This window comes from Mus pahari, chromosome 9 (genome assembly GCF_900095145.1).
Source record: "Mus pahari chromosome 9, PAHARI_EIJ_v1.1, whole genome shotgun sequence".
In the NCBI taxonomy this organism is placed as follows: Eukaryota; Metazoa; Chordata; class Mammalia; order Rodentia; family Muridae; genus Mus; species Mus pahari.
Genome location: NC_034598.1, coordinates 7,684,144 through 7,700,198, shown reverse-complemented (window position 1 = coordinate 7,700,198; position 16,055 = coordinate 7,684,144). Strand labels below are relative to the sequence as shown.

Here is a 16,055-nt window from a genome sequence, read left to right as displayed (position 1 = left end):
ACACAATCCCTTCTCAGCCCACGAGCCCATTGGTGCTGAATTGTGCCTTGCCCCTCCTCCTCCCCCCTCCCAAATCTATGTGGAAGCCCCAACCCTGCTGCCTCCAATTAGTTCTGCATTTGGAAACAGGACCTTCCAAGTTACTGAAGTTACAAATTAGGTTCTTCCTGTGGGCTAGCATGCCTGATGTCTCTGAGAGGTGGAAGGCTAGACACGGGGGAAGAGCACAGAAGACATGGAGAGCAAGCAGGAAGCCAGAGGAAGAGGCCTCAGACTCGGATCTCTGCCAACTGTCACGTTTCTAACCAGGAGTGTAATAACATAAATCTGTGTTGTTGAAAAAGCAGTGCTTACTACGTCAGCCCTAGCAAAGGGCACGCCATGGCCAGAAGGGACAACAGCCCCCAACCCCATGCTGTCATGAATCCTGGTTGTTTCGGTTTTGGAGACAATATCTCTGGGTAGCCCTGGCTGTCCTGGAACTCACTCTGTAGACCCACCTGCCTGTGACTCCCGGGTGCTGGGATTAAAGCTGTGGTGGCAATGCACCTTTGTTTTTAATCAAAAGCACCAGTTCCAGGGGATCTGACACTCTCTTCTGACTTTTGAGGGCACATGATCCACAGACATACGTGCTGGCAAAACACCCATAGACATAAACATGAAATAAACCTTTAAAAAAGCTTGTTTTAGAAAACTATTGGCTCATTCCAAAGGGCAGGTTATGTACTGGGGACACACCCAAATACAGGGTGTACATTTGGGCCTCACTATTCTCATCTGTAAAATGGGCCTAATGATAATAATGATATGTAGTACCTCATAGGAATGTCATGAAGAGCGAGCAGAGAGCAGTAAGAGCAATGAGGGAGCAAGGGCAAGAAAGCCACCTCTTTCTGACTCTCCTGTGAGCTGGTCATATAGTGCAGTCAAGGCTGGGACTAGATCCCATGCTACAGACAGTCTGGAGGGCTTATAATGTAGCCAGATAAACCAAGGAACTGGACTTGACTTCTAAAAGTGAAACCCAAGTATTTCTTTCAGTTACCAAAAACAGTTGTCTGAACTACTTGACAGACGAAGCTAGGTTTTTAACTTATACATTGTATGAAATCTAAAGGCAAATCAAATACTAGTACACGCTGTTGCCAAAACTGATATGCAGCCAGCGTGAAATATATATCTTGAGGATTTTGTATAAGGGGAGGGTGTAAAATCTCATTAATACAGTTTAATATTAACTATTTCTTTTTCCCGAGACAGGGTTTCTCTGTGTAGCCCTGGCTGTCCTGGAACTAGCTCTGTAGACCAGGCTTGCCTCGAACTCAGAAATCCACCTGCCTCTGCCTCCCGAGTGCTGGGATTAAAGGCGTGCGCCACCACGCCTGGCTAATATCAACTATTGATATTAGGTTGAAATATTTGGCAATAAATGTTCTTGTCACATTCTATCACTGTGTCAAATGCCATGAGCAAAGCGAGCTGGGGGAAGAAAGGGTTTACTTGGCTTTTACTTTCAAGTTGTGATCCATCACCACGGGAAGTCAGCGCAGGAGCTCCGGGTAGGGCATGCAGTGCACTAGCTTGCTCAGTGGTTCATGCTTAAAGAGCTTTCTAAAGCAGCCTAGAGACCACGTGCTTGAGGACAGGCGCCACCCATAGAGGGCTGAGCCCGAGTTACATCAATTAACAAGACAGTTCCGCACAGCTCTCCCCACAGACCAACTTGATCTAGGCCAGAGGTTCTCAATCTGTGGGCTGCAGCCCCTTTGGGGGTTGGGCATGGTGGGACAAAGTAACTTTCCGGTTGGGGGTCACCACCGCAAACATGCTGGCAGTATGGAAGAAGCAATATGAAGGCTGGGAGCCACTGCTCCAGGCAATCCCTCAACTGCTTCTCTGTATGCCCCTGAATTAAGACTGAGAGTAGACTAAATAAGTTTGTTAGGTTGGTATCGGCTGCTGTTACACGTGGCTTGAAAACTGCAAATTGCCCCACCCAGCGCTGAGGATGGAGTTCAGTCTTGTGCATGCCAGGCCACACTCTACCGCTGAACCATATCCCCAGGCCTCATTTTCTTTTACAGTGTCTAAGTAGCTCAGGCTAGCCGCATACTCAAGGCACTCCCGCTTCCACCTCTGTCCTGGGATCCCAGGCCTGCACTACCAACCCTGGCTCAGTGCGTTTCTTTCTTAGAGGGAGACTGTTAAAAGTAAACTAACTTTAACTTTTTTTATTTTTTATTTTTTTGGTTTTTTGAGGCAGGGTTTCTCTGTGTAGCCCTGGTTGTCCTGGAACTCACTTTGTAGACCAGGCTGGCCTCGAACTCAGAAATCCGCCTGCCTCTGCCTCCCGAGTGCTGGGATTAAAGGTGTGTGCCACCATGCCCGGCTAACTTTAACTTTTAACCATGCATGTAGGTATACATGAAAGGAGACATTTAACTCAGCGTGGACATCACAGTGCAAGACTGTTAGAAATAATAAATAAATGCAGTCTTGGATTGGGAGCAGAGGGCATGCTTAGCATGCGTATGTATCAGCTGAGTCTCCTATACCAAAACCTAACCAACAGTCACCCTACCATGTTTCTGAAAGATTATCTAGCTATCTACAGGGGGAAAGTTTTACTTCAATACAATGTAGAGTTCTAGAAAAAAATTGAGTATTAGGCTGTTTTTAAAAGATGGTAACTACTTTGTGCTTCAAGAATAAACAGGGGCGCCAGGCATGGTGGCGCACGCTTTTAATCCCAGCACTCAGGAGGCAGAGACAGGCGGATTTCTGAGTTCGAGGCCAGCCTGGTCTACAGAGTGAGTTCCAAGACAGCCATGGTTATACAGAGAAACCCTGTCTCAAAAAACAAAACAAAAAAGAAAAAAGAATAAACAGGGGCTAGAGCAATGGCTCAGTGGGTAAGACCTATGTATGACCAACCTATGCTCACACATACACAGTGACTGCAAACTGGGTCTGAAAGTAAAGTAGTAACTGCAGAAGGCTGTTCTAGTCAGATCAGACCCCACACTACTTACTTGACACATACACCTAACAAAAGTGTTCTTGCTGACCTGAAGAACTGTCTATTTCTTTCATTTGCACCGGTGGAAATTCCTGTCATCTAAGGTAAGCCAGCCATGGCTGTGAAGGAGATGCCTGAGGTCACACCACTGTCCACCTCCACCGCATTCCCTATCTCTTCTCAAGCATGGCGCCAGCTTCTTGAGAAGTCGGTCAAAGGCGTCAACTAATGCAGTGATCTTTTTTTTTTTTTTTTTTTTTTTTAAAGACGTATTTATTATTATATGTAAGTACACTGTAGCTGTCTTCAGACACACCAGAAGAGGGCATCAGATCTCATTATAGATGGCTGTGAGCCACCATGTGGTTGCTGAGATTTGAACTCAGGACCTTCGGAAGAACAATCAGTGCTCTTAACCGCTGAGCCATCTCTCCAGCCCCCAGCAGTGATCTTGAAAACGTAACCCAAACATGACCTCATCTTTGGTGATGATTTGAAAGTCACACAATCATAGACACAGGCTGGCTACTTTCGCTCTGAGGCTCAAAATTAAGTGGTATGGTATGGGATTTAACCTAGACTACAATAAAAATTGGCCAGTGTGTAGTTCTTCCTCTAGGAAGCTCTAAGATCAAACATATACATCAGTATTTTGTACTCAAGTAGAATTCAGCAGTGCATTTAGGACTTATATTGAATAAACTTTTAAAGTCCCAGATAATTAGGAATCCTTTTTGATAAAGATCAAGCATCATTATCTGACAAAGTTTGGTTTATTTGGAACGAGTATCTAGATCCAGTTTCATACTTTGGAGATTTTTTAAAATAAAATTTAATAGCTGCTTCAAGCCGGGCGTGGTGGCACACGCCTTTAATTCCAGCACTCAGGAGACAGAGGCAGGCGGATTTCTGAGTTCGAGGCCAGCCTGGTTTACAGAGCTAGTTCCAGGACAGCCAGGGCTACACAGAGGAACCCTGTCTCAAAAACCAAAAAAAAAAAAAAAAAAAAAAATTAATAGCTGCTTCTTTAAAAAATGTATAATTACATGTTTTGAAGCAAAGTTGAACTCAAACAATTTCAAGGTACTTTGTCATGAGTATGGTTTCTGAGTATGAGTCTACCTTCAGTACAACTTGGTCAGCCCACTGTACCACACAAAGATAAAATTCAAGAGGTGTGCTCTGAGGGGTAAAAGTTACTGGAGGGGAAACCTGACTGCTGTGGTCCCTTGCAGCCAGTCCTGACTTGTGGAATGGCAATCATACTGCCGAGGAGAAGTACCGGGATGGAACCCACTCTACCCAATGATTCAACCTATGCATGAGTGTTTGTTCTAAACAAGACCATACTCTATGGCTGTGGACATTCAACACTTATAGAAACATAAAGAAACCAATGACCCCAGAGAAAAACCACCAATCTTGAGACATAGTAGATCAAAGTGGAACCCCTCATTTAAGTATGAGTTGGTATTACAGATAAGACAGATTCTGCCTTGATGGAGCCCATGAGAAAGAATGGCTGGTTCACATCTTTAAGGATCTGTAAGATGATGGCCCAAAAGGCCACCCTGCCACTGTTGCTCCAGGGGAAGGGCCCAGTGGAACGGTCAGAGGCACTTGAGTCAGCTCTGCTCCTGGCCTAGTGGAGGGGGCGGGGGTGGCTCGGGCTCCTGTGTCAGCTGCAGGTACTGAGCTGGATGTTTGCTCTTGGTGAGCATGGAGATGCTCCAGCGTTTCCTTGGAAAGTGTGATGACATGCACTGGCTCAGTCTGGGAGGACTCTATCTGGCCTCCAATCACACTGAGGCTGGGAATGTGCTCTGCCTGCTCCTGCTGAGCTGAAAGGATCAGGCCCTGCAGCTGCTCTGGCTGCTGTGTGAGCAAGGTGATGTTGGCAGCCGGGTCTGTGGTCATGCTCTGGGGGCTCTCAGCAGCTACGATGCTGACGCCCTGGCTGGGACCTGGCATGAAGTTAATGTTATGCACAGAATCGGTTACAAGAAGCTGAATCTCCTGCTCTCCTGACGTGGAGAGCTGGTATGGTTGCAGCTGAAGAATGTTCCTGCCCTCGTCTGCATTACTGCCAGAAGCACTGCTGGAGTCTGCTGTGTGCTTCTCTTTGCTGTGGATTTTCAAGTGTGCCTTCAAATTGTCTGGGCGAGCGAACTGTAAGCCACACTCGGGGCAGGAGAAAGGCTTCTTGCCCGTATGGAGGATGCAGTGTCTCCTCTTGGCACTGGAGTCAGAGAAGCATTTGCCACAGATGCTGCAGGAATATGGCTTTTCTCCTCTGTAAGAAAACATACAGAAACACTTGCTTTCTACTTCCTGGTTCACTCAGCCAGAAACAATCAAGAAGAATGGAATGTCAAGCCCTGCACCTGACCCTTGAGTGCTTACTGTCGCTTAATGCCATCGACTCAATCCATGTCAAAACCTTTAAAATAAACTCTAACTCTGCTTTACATCAATCAAAAAAACAAACAAAAAACCCCAAAACCAAAACTAAAAGAACACAGGAATACTGACCAGAATCATTCCCAAGTCACAGGTTCCCCTATCAACTTACGCACTCTGAGCGAGCCACTTCTATGTGCTTCAGTTTCAAGTCTCAAAAAGAAAAAAAGGGTGGGGTTGGAGGGATGGCTCAGTGGTTAAGAGCACTGACTGCTCTTCCAGAGGTCCTGAGTTCAAGTCCCAGCAACCACATGGTGGCTCACAACCATCTGTAATGGGACCAAATGCCCCTTTCTGGTGTGTGTGAAGACAGCTACAGTGGACTCATCTAAATACACAGATAGATAAATAAATAAATGAAAGTGATTACAAAAGGGCTATAAAGGGGCTAAGGGAGGGTGTCAGATGGGACTGGGCTACATGGGCTAAAGCTTGTAATTTTGTTGTTCCATGTTTCAAATAACAAACATTTCATACTGCATGGACAGTTCTATTTTGGTTTAGTTCTTACAGCTTCTTTTTAGACTTTACGCATTATGATTAATATCAATATTAAAAAATTTGAGCAGCTCCTAGTTATTTCTGAAGCTTTTAGATATATACCTAAATCCAACCTGGGAGTCATTTTTCTGAAGCATTTGTTCAGAAAATACTTTTTCTTTGGATGGAATTTTCCCCTGTAGTCCAGTTTGGCTTCAAACTCGATCCTCCCGCTCCTGCCTAGCAGGTGTGGGGCTTGTAGGCAACATGATCATAATCAACTCCAGATAACATTAACTTGTTTTCTTCTTTTGACACATGGTCTAACTCTGTAGTACAGGCTAGCCTGGAACCCGAGGACCACCCTCCTGCTTCTACCTCTCGAGTGCTGGGACTTCAAGGGTACCATACTTACAGATGTTTGTGTGTGCCCTGTCTCTGTGTGCATGTGGAGGCCAGAGGTTACACTGATTCTTCTCTCTCATCCTCCACCTTGCTTTTGGAGGCAGGCTTCTCACTGAACCTGGAGCTCACCATCTGGTTAGACTGTGGGTCAGACAACTCCTGGGACCCACCTGCCTGCACTCTCTTACATGCATGTAGAGCTACCTCTGGTTTTTACACGGGGGACTGGAGATCTGAACAAACCCTCAAACAGTTTAGTTACTGAGCCCCCTCCCCAGGCCCTAGTGTTTAGTTTAATGTTGAGGATGTAAGTTTTAGACTAGCCTCCCTCAATACAAATTAAATAATGAAACCAAGAATGCAAATTTTATTGGACAGAATCCTGTTGATTTTGCCTAAATGAGAAACTTAATTAATGAAAAAATAAAATAAACCACACATAAAATTCTGCCATGGTGGGGCTGGTGAGATGGCTCAGTGGGTAAGAGCACCTGACTGCTCTTCCGAAGGTCCAGCGTTCAAATCCCAGCAACCACATGGTGGCTCATAACCATCCGTAACAAGATCTTGCGCCCTCTTCTGGAGTGTCTGAAGACAGCTACAGTGTANTTACATATAATAAATAAATCTAAAAACAAAACAAACAAACAAACAAAAAAACAAAAAAAAATTCTGCCATGGTACTAACTAGAGAAGAGGCTTATTTATAGTCATAGGTCACCAGAGAATGCCAGGGTTCAAGGGGGGAGTCACCAAGTGACAGAAGTACCTAAGACACTTTACTGAAGCAGCCAGGGGGTAGCTTACACCTATAACCCAGTGCTCAGGGCGGAGAGGCAGGAGTCCGCGTCTGAGGCCAGCATGCACTGGAGAGCTGAGCCCTGCATTGCCCAACCCAAGCAACTTACCGGTGGATTCTGATGTGGGTCTGGAGGGAGCTCTTTGCTGTGAAAGACTTCCCACAGATTTCACAGGTAAATGGCTTCTCGCCTTAAAACAAGGAAAATGAGTAAAGTGTTTATGAATACACATCCAACGTTAAAAATAACAACTCAAACACTTTACCCTCACAATGGGAAAGGAAGGAGGCAAGCTCTGTCAGAGTGCGGGAAGCACATGGAGTGCCAAGAAGACGGACGCAGAGGCGTGGCTCCGTCCATGAGAGCTGGGGGAGAAGCTGTGCATGTGGGAAATAGAAGCACGCAGATTTACTTCTGCATTTTCCTTCTTTTTAAATATTTATTTAGCTTACATACATGAGTGCTCTACATGTACACCTGCACACCAGAAGAGGGCATCAGATCATATTACAGATGGTTGTGAGCCACCATGTATGTGGTTGCTGGAATTGAACTCAGGACCTCTGGAAAAGCACACAGTGCTCTTAACCGCTGAGCCAGCTCTCCAGCCGACTCCTACATTTCATAACCCTGACTAACGCTGACTCTTGCCCTACTGTGGAACTTCTGGGCTAGGTGACCCACTAGATCTTTGAAGGGACGCCTGTGCACTAGGGCTTAGTATTCACACAGAATCTGACTATTCCCTCTTGGATTACAGCAGCCTCCAAAAGGGCCTATTGCTTCCTGGCTACACATGGTCACCAAGGCCAACAGTGAGTGTAGCCTCTCCACTCCAACAGACCATTTCACAGTGGCAGCAAATGCTCCAATACCCCCATCTGAAGACAGCAGCCCAAGCTTTAGATTACAACAGGCCATAGTTCTTCATATACCACACACACACACACACACACACACACACACACACACACACACACACAGAATCTGCTATTCCAGAAACCCTGCCAAGTGAATGACTTGCCCAGGGATGGTGTAAGGCTCACATAAAATGCACAAATGCTCGGACATGTGGGACCGTGAAAGGTAGCCTGGTTCCTGTTGAGCTAATGTGGGCAAGAGACGTTTGGAGAAAGCCAGCAGCAAGACCCAGCCTCACTGGAGGACATCAGGGCAGAGGCTGACTTGAAATGCTCTTTCAGACTATACTGTGCCCAAGCTCCACCAGGTGGGGCATGGATGCCCCAGCGAGCTATTTCAATCAGCAAGCTCACATTCTTAAGTGTTATCACTCCCGGGTGGCTTTCTAATCAAAGGTGGGGCCTACTCAGGCCTTGGTCAGTGTACACCTCTCACCTGGACATGTTCTACCTGCATTTCAAATACACAGAAAGGGCAATATTTTTCTACACTCATCCTGAGTCACCACCACTTGCTGCTTCCCTGACTCTGGCCTCTACTCTGGGGAACCAGGCCCATCCTCCTTTCTGTGGCTCCATCCTACTGCACTGAGATTCTTAATGGATACACACAGACTCTGCAAGGGAGAGATGCCCTGAGGGGCCCCAGAGCACAGGGAAACTGGAACAAGCAAGGTGAGTTCATGTCAACACTTGGGCATAGAAACTCTGGAAGCTTCATACCTTACCCGCAGTAGGAGGTTGTGAATGAAAAGGAGACTTTCTGACCTTTGTCATGTGACTAAGCAAGAGAGCCACAGTAGCATGGAAGCCACTTGTAAGATCAGTATTTACCTAACACCATCTAAGGGACAGAGGTGTTGGGGAGGGGGTGGAACTGCTCTCTCTGTACATCTGAAGTCACAGGAATGGCTGCTGCACAACGAGACACAGCCAATTCCCTTGAGCACTACGCTAAACAATGTTCCAATCTCTGCTCTGGTTTCTGGGAACACTGCTATCAGGAAAGAGGTGGTAAGAACAATAGAAAAGCATGTCTGTAAAAGTAGTGCACACTTACCCTAGCACTCATGATGCTAAGGCAGGAGGACCCTGAGCTCTTACAGTGAGAGCCTTTCAAAAGAACAAAAGCACAAACCAACAGGCAGCCCCCTACCCCTTCAGTCCTATCAGTTTGCCTGGCTTCACTACATCCCCACAAGACTGACTGCTCCAAGTCAGGGAAAACATCCAATTATGAGACCATGAGCCAGTTTCCTCTCACCCAGCCCAGGCAGCACTGGCTGCCTGCTCAGAATGCTGCCCCCACCCTCTCTTAGGACACCCTCCTGGGGACAGAGACGGCAGTGCTCGGTGCTCAGCATCTTACCTGGACAGTGTGCACTCGAAGATCTAAGAAACAAACGACAGTCTAGGTTTTCAAACCAAGTGTGGCTATGCTGGAAAAATCTCTGCTTTACATCCTGGTTCAGGGTAGGAAACAGGCTGCTGATCTCTCTCAACATCACTGAACTGAGTGCTAGAGTCAGGAAGGTCATACAAAGAACCCCAATATTTTGATGGGTTTGGTTTATCCCCACTCAGGACCAATGTTTAATTGTTTTTGCATTTTACTGAACAAGCCAACTCCCCACACATACTTGCACTTTCTTCTGAGATGGGTCCATTATACTGTTATAAGGACAGACTGTCTCCTTTCTAGCCCCAGTACAAGGCCTACTTGCTCATAAAACCACAGCAGCCCACACCTGTGATCTTAGTACTGAGGAGGCAGAGGCAGGAGGTCTCCCGTTGCATTTATGCTAGAAGCAGCTCCTTTCCTGAACTTCTCGTCGGTTGGGCCGCCTCAGCCCTGGACTGTCCATCCAGTTTTTCAGGGATCCGAGTTCATCGAAGCCTTCCATACTATTGAAGCCATGTGTAGGCATGCCATTCACAGCTGGGCCTACAGCTCTCCCTGACCTTCAGGGTCACATATCCAATTACCTACGCCACACATACACATGACCTACCTCAGAGCCCGCATGCCCAAAGCTGTCTGCTGGTTCATTCCCCCCAGATGCTTTCTCCTCTCCCCCGTTTCACTTGTACCCCACATCTAACCATGAGCAAAGTATGCTAACTCTTCCTTAGAATCTCTCTAAAACAGTCTCATTGGCTGCGGTTTCCACTGTCATGCACCTGACCAAGCCCTAGGACTGTAGCACCCTAAGGGTCCCTCTGCTTGTCCCAGACGTGATACTATTAGGACTCAGCCATACCGTATCACTCTTCTTGGTGAGGCCATCTCAGTCTTTACTGTGGCCTCCAATTAAGCTAAGATGCTCAGGGTATCATGGGATTGGGGTCTGGGTGGGGACTTCCGAGGCTCTGTCCCAGTCAGTTCAGTCAGGACTAGTCTGAGATGTGCAGCTACGAACGCAGCTCTGCGGCACAGCTTCCTGTGTCCTGCCGTCTACTCAGCTTCCTTCTCCTACCGGCTCTGCCGCTGCCTCCCACCCAGGATATCCTCCCTGCATAACCACATGTCTGGCTCACTTCCTACCATTCTGGTCTCCATCCCTGAGACCTTCCCAGCTCGGTCCCGAGCCTGTGGGACACACCCCTTCCAATACTTGTTTTTCTGCTCCCCATTTTATTTCCATGCCGCCCTGGCACAGGTACCTTTTGTTTGTACTCTTTGACTCTCTGTTCAAATGCTGATGTCACATCAGCAGGGACTTGGACATCTTATTATCTATCCTCTGGGCCCAGAACAGAGCCTGGTACACAGCAAATGTTCATTGCATATGTACTGAGTGGTTGCATTACATTTCACAGACCCTACTGATAACATCTAAGGAAGAGAAGGAGCCCATGAGATAGCCTGGCAGGTAAAGACACCAACCACCCAGACTGAAGGCCTAAGCTTGATACCAAGACAGCATGGTGGAGGAAATCAACTTTCATACACTGTCTCTGACTCCCACATGTGTGCTGTGGCACACGTGTGCATACAGATGGGTTTACAAACCCATCTGTAATGACAGACAATGTTACTGTAAAAATTAAGACTGCACAAAGCTAACATTTATAAAATTCACCCCTTCTAATTCCCGATTGCTTAGGTGATGCACTCTGGAGAGATTGCTCAGTGATTAAAAGCACTGATTACTCTTCCAAAGGCCCCAAGTTCAATTCCTAGGACCCACATGGCAGCTATCAACTTCTGGTCTCTATGAGTACAAGATGCATGTGGAGCAGACATGCATGCAGGCAGCCTCCTACATAAAATAAATAAATCTCAAAGAGTTTTAAAGAAAACTCATTGGAATCAGAAATGTAACAGATTTTTTTTCTCCAGATTTTAGAAAACTCTCTCTCTCTCTCTCTCTCTCTCTCTCTCTCTCTCTCTCTCTCTCTCNTCTCTCTCTCTCTCTCTCTCTCTCTCTCTCTCTCACACACACACACACACACACACACACACACACACACACACACATCTTAGGAAGGGGATCAAGTTTACACAGAAAATTCATCATGTTTCACATAAACTTCCTGGATAATTTTAGACAGTACTTTTAGTGTGCATGAATTCTGACTGTGATCTATTCCATGAAGACAGGTATGGCACATTCTACTGTGGTGTCACACTGGCTCAAAAAGTGACTTGGAACATTTTAGAATTTTGGGTGTTTCTAGTCCCAGACACTTGGATAACAATTAATCTGAACTAGCTTTTCTTAGAGTTAGGAAATTACTAACCTGAACTTAAAAATCAAAGTCCAAAGAGTCCAAAAGTAAACTACTGTCTGTCTGTCTGTCTGTTTGTTTGAGACAGGGTTTCTCTGTGTAGCCCTGGCTGTCCTGGAACTCACTCTGTAGACCAGGCTGGCCTTGAACTCAGAGATCTGCTTGCTTCTGCTTCACAAGTGCTCAGATTAAAGCTTATACTAGCTGGGCAGTGGTGGCGCACGCCTTTAATCCCAGCACTTGGGAGGCAGAGGCAGGCAGATTTCTGTGTTCGAGGCCAGCCTGGTCTACAGAGAGAGTTCTAGGACAGCCAGGGCTACACAGAGAAATCTTGTCTTGAAAAACCAAAAACCAAAAACAAACAAACAAACAAACAAAATGCTTATGCTACCACTGCCTGGCTTATACTGCTTTAATATACATTATTAGTAGACAACTTGAAAGAATTATTAAATAATCCAGCTTAATAGAAGCTGTCCCTTGGAAAAATCTTACAGGCTTACTTTTTTAAACACATATCCCTTCCAAAATGTACAAGACAGGCAGTTTGACTTCTGTGAATTTAAAATGAGCGCTGCCTTCTGCTCATCCTGCCTCGGTGGGAGGTGCTGACTTAATTCGTGGGGTGTAAGTGTTGGTTCCAGGGGACAGAGCGAGGAATTCTGTACCTTTGTGTCTGCAGTATGTCTCCTTTTTCTAAACAATTCTTGTTGTCACCTTCAGTACTCAAGTGGCTGAGAATGAGGCACAGAATCTGACTGACAGACACGGTGAGGGGAAATGAACGAATCTTCACCCATGACCAGTCCTCATCAGGTGATCTCCATTTTGTGCTGACAGCACGGGTACCGCTCCCACATAAGCCTTTCCCTTTGGCTTTCTAAAGCGAGCTTGCAGCACATAGGTGGGAAGCACAGCAGCCCAGGCCCCAAGAGGAAGCGCAGTGCAGGGCCGAGTGCGGCGCACTGTACCTGTGTGTGTCCGCAGGTGCTTCTTTAGCTGGGACACGTCCATAAACTTTCGATGGCAGTGGCTGCATTCTGGTAGTGAGTGGCCTTGCCGCAAGGATAAAAAAAGTGTCAGTGCATGCATGCTCTCCCTGCATTTCTCCAGTGGTGTGTGTTAAAGCACTCCCTGGAAGACAATCGCTTTAGATATGGCTCGTTAACGACAACGACACACTTTATTACCTGATGGGTCTCAGCTTTTATTACCTGATGGATTCCCTGAGAGCTCCCCTCACCTTCTGAATACCCTTCTCTCCATATGCTGCTGACCACCTGCATGGGAAAGCTTTCTCCCCCACTCCCTTCCATTCTTATGTTAGCAGGAAGGAGACAGGACATTTAGTAGATCAGAAGCCATGGGTGAGACTGTCCTTCCAGGTGACACTAACAACAGCCAATCAACTGTAGCCTCTTGGGCAAGCAGCACCTTTGGATTTAGCAGTTTTGTGATGGTTTTATATTTGGTTCCAAAATTATAATGCAAACATTAAATTGAATCTTATGGTAGTGCAGAGTAACATGACTTTTTTTTTTTTTGGATACAGTCTCAGGCGTCCCAGGCAGGCCTTAACCTCCAGGATGATTTTGAACTTCTAATCTTCTTGCTGTCAAGTGCCAGGATAACAGATGCGTGTCCCATGCCTAGTTGTATGTGGCACTAGGGACTGAACCCAGGGCTTCACTCATCCCTACTACATGAGCCGCCTCCATAGCCCGACTGTTTACTCAAACTCGTTCATTCACTCTGTATGATGAACATACTGGTTCACAAACCAGTACTGCACTTGTATCTGCACTTGCCCCGGCAATGGAATTTTCCCTCTCGCCTTACTGGTATCGTACCTGTATGGACGCGATAATGGCTCTTTAGCTGTCTTTTCTGGCTGAAATATTTTCCACACTGATCACAGGTAAAAGACTTCTGTCCTGCCAAACGGAAAATAAAACTTAAACCATGCCAACCAACTGAAGAGAACTGGAATACTAATAAGGTAAATAACGCAATGCCCAGGTGCCCATTTTCTACGAGTGATGATAGATCTGCCTACACACTCAGAGGATGGCTTGTCAGAATGTGCAGAATGAGGCGAGACAGACAACAGGGAGCAGTGGAGACTGGGGTAGGGTTGGAGGTTTCAATGGTCCCAAAGGACTATAAAGAGAATTCTAAACTCTAGCACTTAAGCAAAACATTTAAATGCACACTGCATGGCAGCTGCCAGTAATACGGCCTAGCTGAAGACTGCTGCTGTTCAGGACAGCATATCAGCAGATGCATTTCCCTGTCTTTCCGTAACACCATGTGGTAAATGACACCAAGCTGAGAAGACACCATTTAAATGCCAGAAATGCCCACCACTGGAAACGGGAGCCTGGTGTCCCTCTAGTGTAAGCCCCGTTCGTTACCTGAGTGCAGGCTCATGTGCTCTAGCAGAGAGTGCTTGGTGGTCAGCGCCTTGCTGCACACAGTGCAGGTGTATGGCCGCTCCCCCGTGTGCATCCTGGTATGGACCTGCAAGGAGTGCTTCTGAGCAAAGCCCTTCCCACACTCATTGCATTTGAAGGGTCGTTCCCCTGCAAGCAAACCCAGGAGGCATGGCGTGTGTGAGCAAGAACCTGTGCATGTTTTCTCTTCTTCCCAAATTAAAAATATACAATATTGAATTATTTATGTTAAATAAATAATCGGGGCAAACATTCCAAGTTCAGCAGATGGTGATCTATCAGCAATAAAAGTATAGAAAGTAGAATAGATGAGATCAAGGCCGGCAGGTGACAGCCACGAGATGCAACCTAACCTGTAAGACTCGGCCTCTAAAGATTTCAGAATGGTCCCACTCATGGCGCGGGTAAAGGACAAGGGACTTAAAGGGAAGGTTGATACCGACCTATACTCACTTTTCCATTCCACACACCAAGAAGATAAATGTCTCCCCATCAACCACCAAAGGAAGATGGAGAAGACAAATGTCTCCCCACCAACCACCAAAAGAAAATAGATGGAGACTGTTCTCTGAAGAGAGTAAAAGGGTCTCTGGATTAGGGGTTACCTGGCAGTTGAGTGGCATCACCCCAGGAAGGAAAGTCAAAATCTCTTTGGGATAAGGAGAACCCTCTTCCTTAGACATGGCAGCCAGGCCTAGCTCCTCTAGCTAGGAGTAGAAGCCTATGTCCTGGAAGGAGCCACAGATGCCCGAGGCAGGCGTCAGTAACGAGGAAGTCACTGCCAGTGCCACCACTGCTCTACGGGCTGTCTTCATACCCAGAGACGCCAAGAGCTTCTAGCACCCTCATCCTGCATATGATTAAATAAGTGTTATAAAAAATATCACTGCATTTGGGGTGGAGAGATGGCTCTACTCTTACAGAATCCTTGTTGTGCTTCCAGAACCAAGAAGGTGACACCCAGCCATCTGTAACTCCAGTTCTAGGCCATTTGATACTCCCTCTGACCTCTCTGGGGATCAGGCATACAGATGGTGCACACACACATACATATATACATACATGCAGGTAAACACACACACACATAAAATAAAGAAATCGTTACAGCCAAGGGAAGCCTCTAACGGCGAAGACGGACACCTGGACAGCTAAGGAAAACCAGCTCTGTGTAGAAAAAACCACGGACAAGGGAAGGTGGCAGATGTCTGAAATACCAGCATTTGGGAGGCTCAGACAGGAGGATCATGATTTCATGGTCAGACTGCCACATAATGAGGCCATGTCTCAAACAGAAACAAAAATTAGATTGGGGTTGGGATTTAGTTCAGGTGTTAAGCATTATCCGAGAAGTATACGGCCCTGGGATGGGGTTAGAGAAAAACTTCAGTTCTTTTTTAAAAAAAAGGTAGAAATAGCAAACCTAGAGGCCAAAAAGTACAGTGACAATAAAGCAATGACGGACTGCAGGTGAACGTGAGGAAGTTACAAGTCAGGTCAGGAAACTCTAGCAGCAGCCGTTCTGGGCACACAGCCGGTGCGTGAAGTAACTGAACAAGGGCTCCTGGAGTGATAGCTTTCTGACATACCTGATATATACCAAAGGGAGAAAACACGCACTCTAGGCTGACTGCAAACGTTGAGAATCCAAGAGGGAGAGAGTGAAGATTCTAAAGATGTTTTTCCTTAATTAAGTTTTATTGAACAATATAATGGTTTGGGTTTTTGCTTTTTGTTTTTTTTCGAGACAAGGTTTCTCTGTACAGCCCTGGCTGTCCTGGAACTC

General features: G+C 46.4%; 1 protein-coding gene across 1 annotated transcript in view; it reads right to left on the bottom strand.

Annotated features, from left to right (window-relative positions):
• Window positions 1-4,024: 4,024 nt before the first annotated feature.
• Window positions 4,025-16,055, bottom strand: part of Zbtb24 (zinc finger and BTB domain containing 24) — a 15,047-nt gene continuing 3,016 nt past the window's right edge. The window contains exons 3-7 of the mRNA XM_029542616.1: window positions 14,234-14,401; window positions 13,670-13,753; window positions 12,791-12,874; window positions 7,276-7,357; window positions 4,025-5,315 (exon numbers count right to left, since the gene is read on the bottom strand). Coding sequence (XP_029398476.1) covers window positions 4,550-5,315; window positions 7,276-7,357; window positions 12,791-12,874; window positions 13,670-13,753; window positions 14,234-14,401 — 1,184 coding nt within the window. The 3' untranslated portion in view covers window positions 4,025-4,549. The remainder of the gene's footprint in view (window positions 5,316-7,275; window positions 7,358-12,790; window positions 12,875-13,669; window positions 13,754-14,233; window positions 14,402-16,055) is intronic.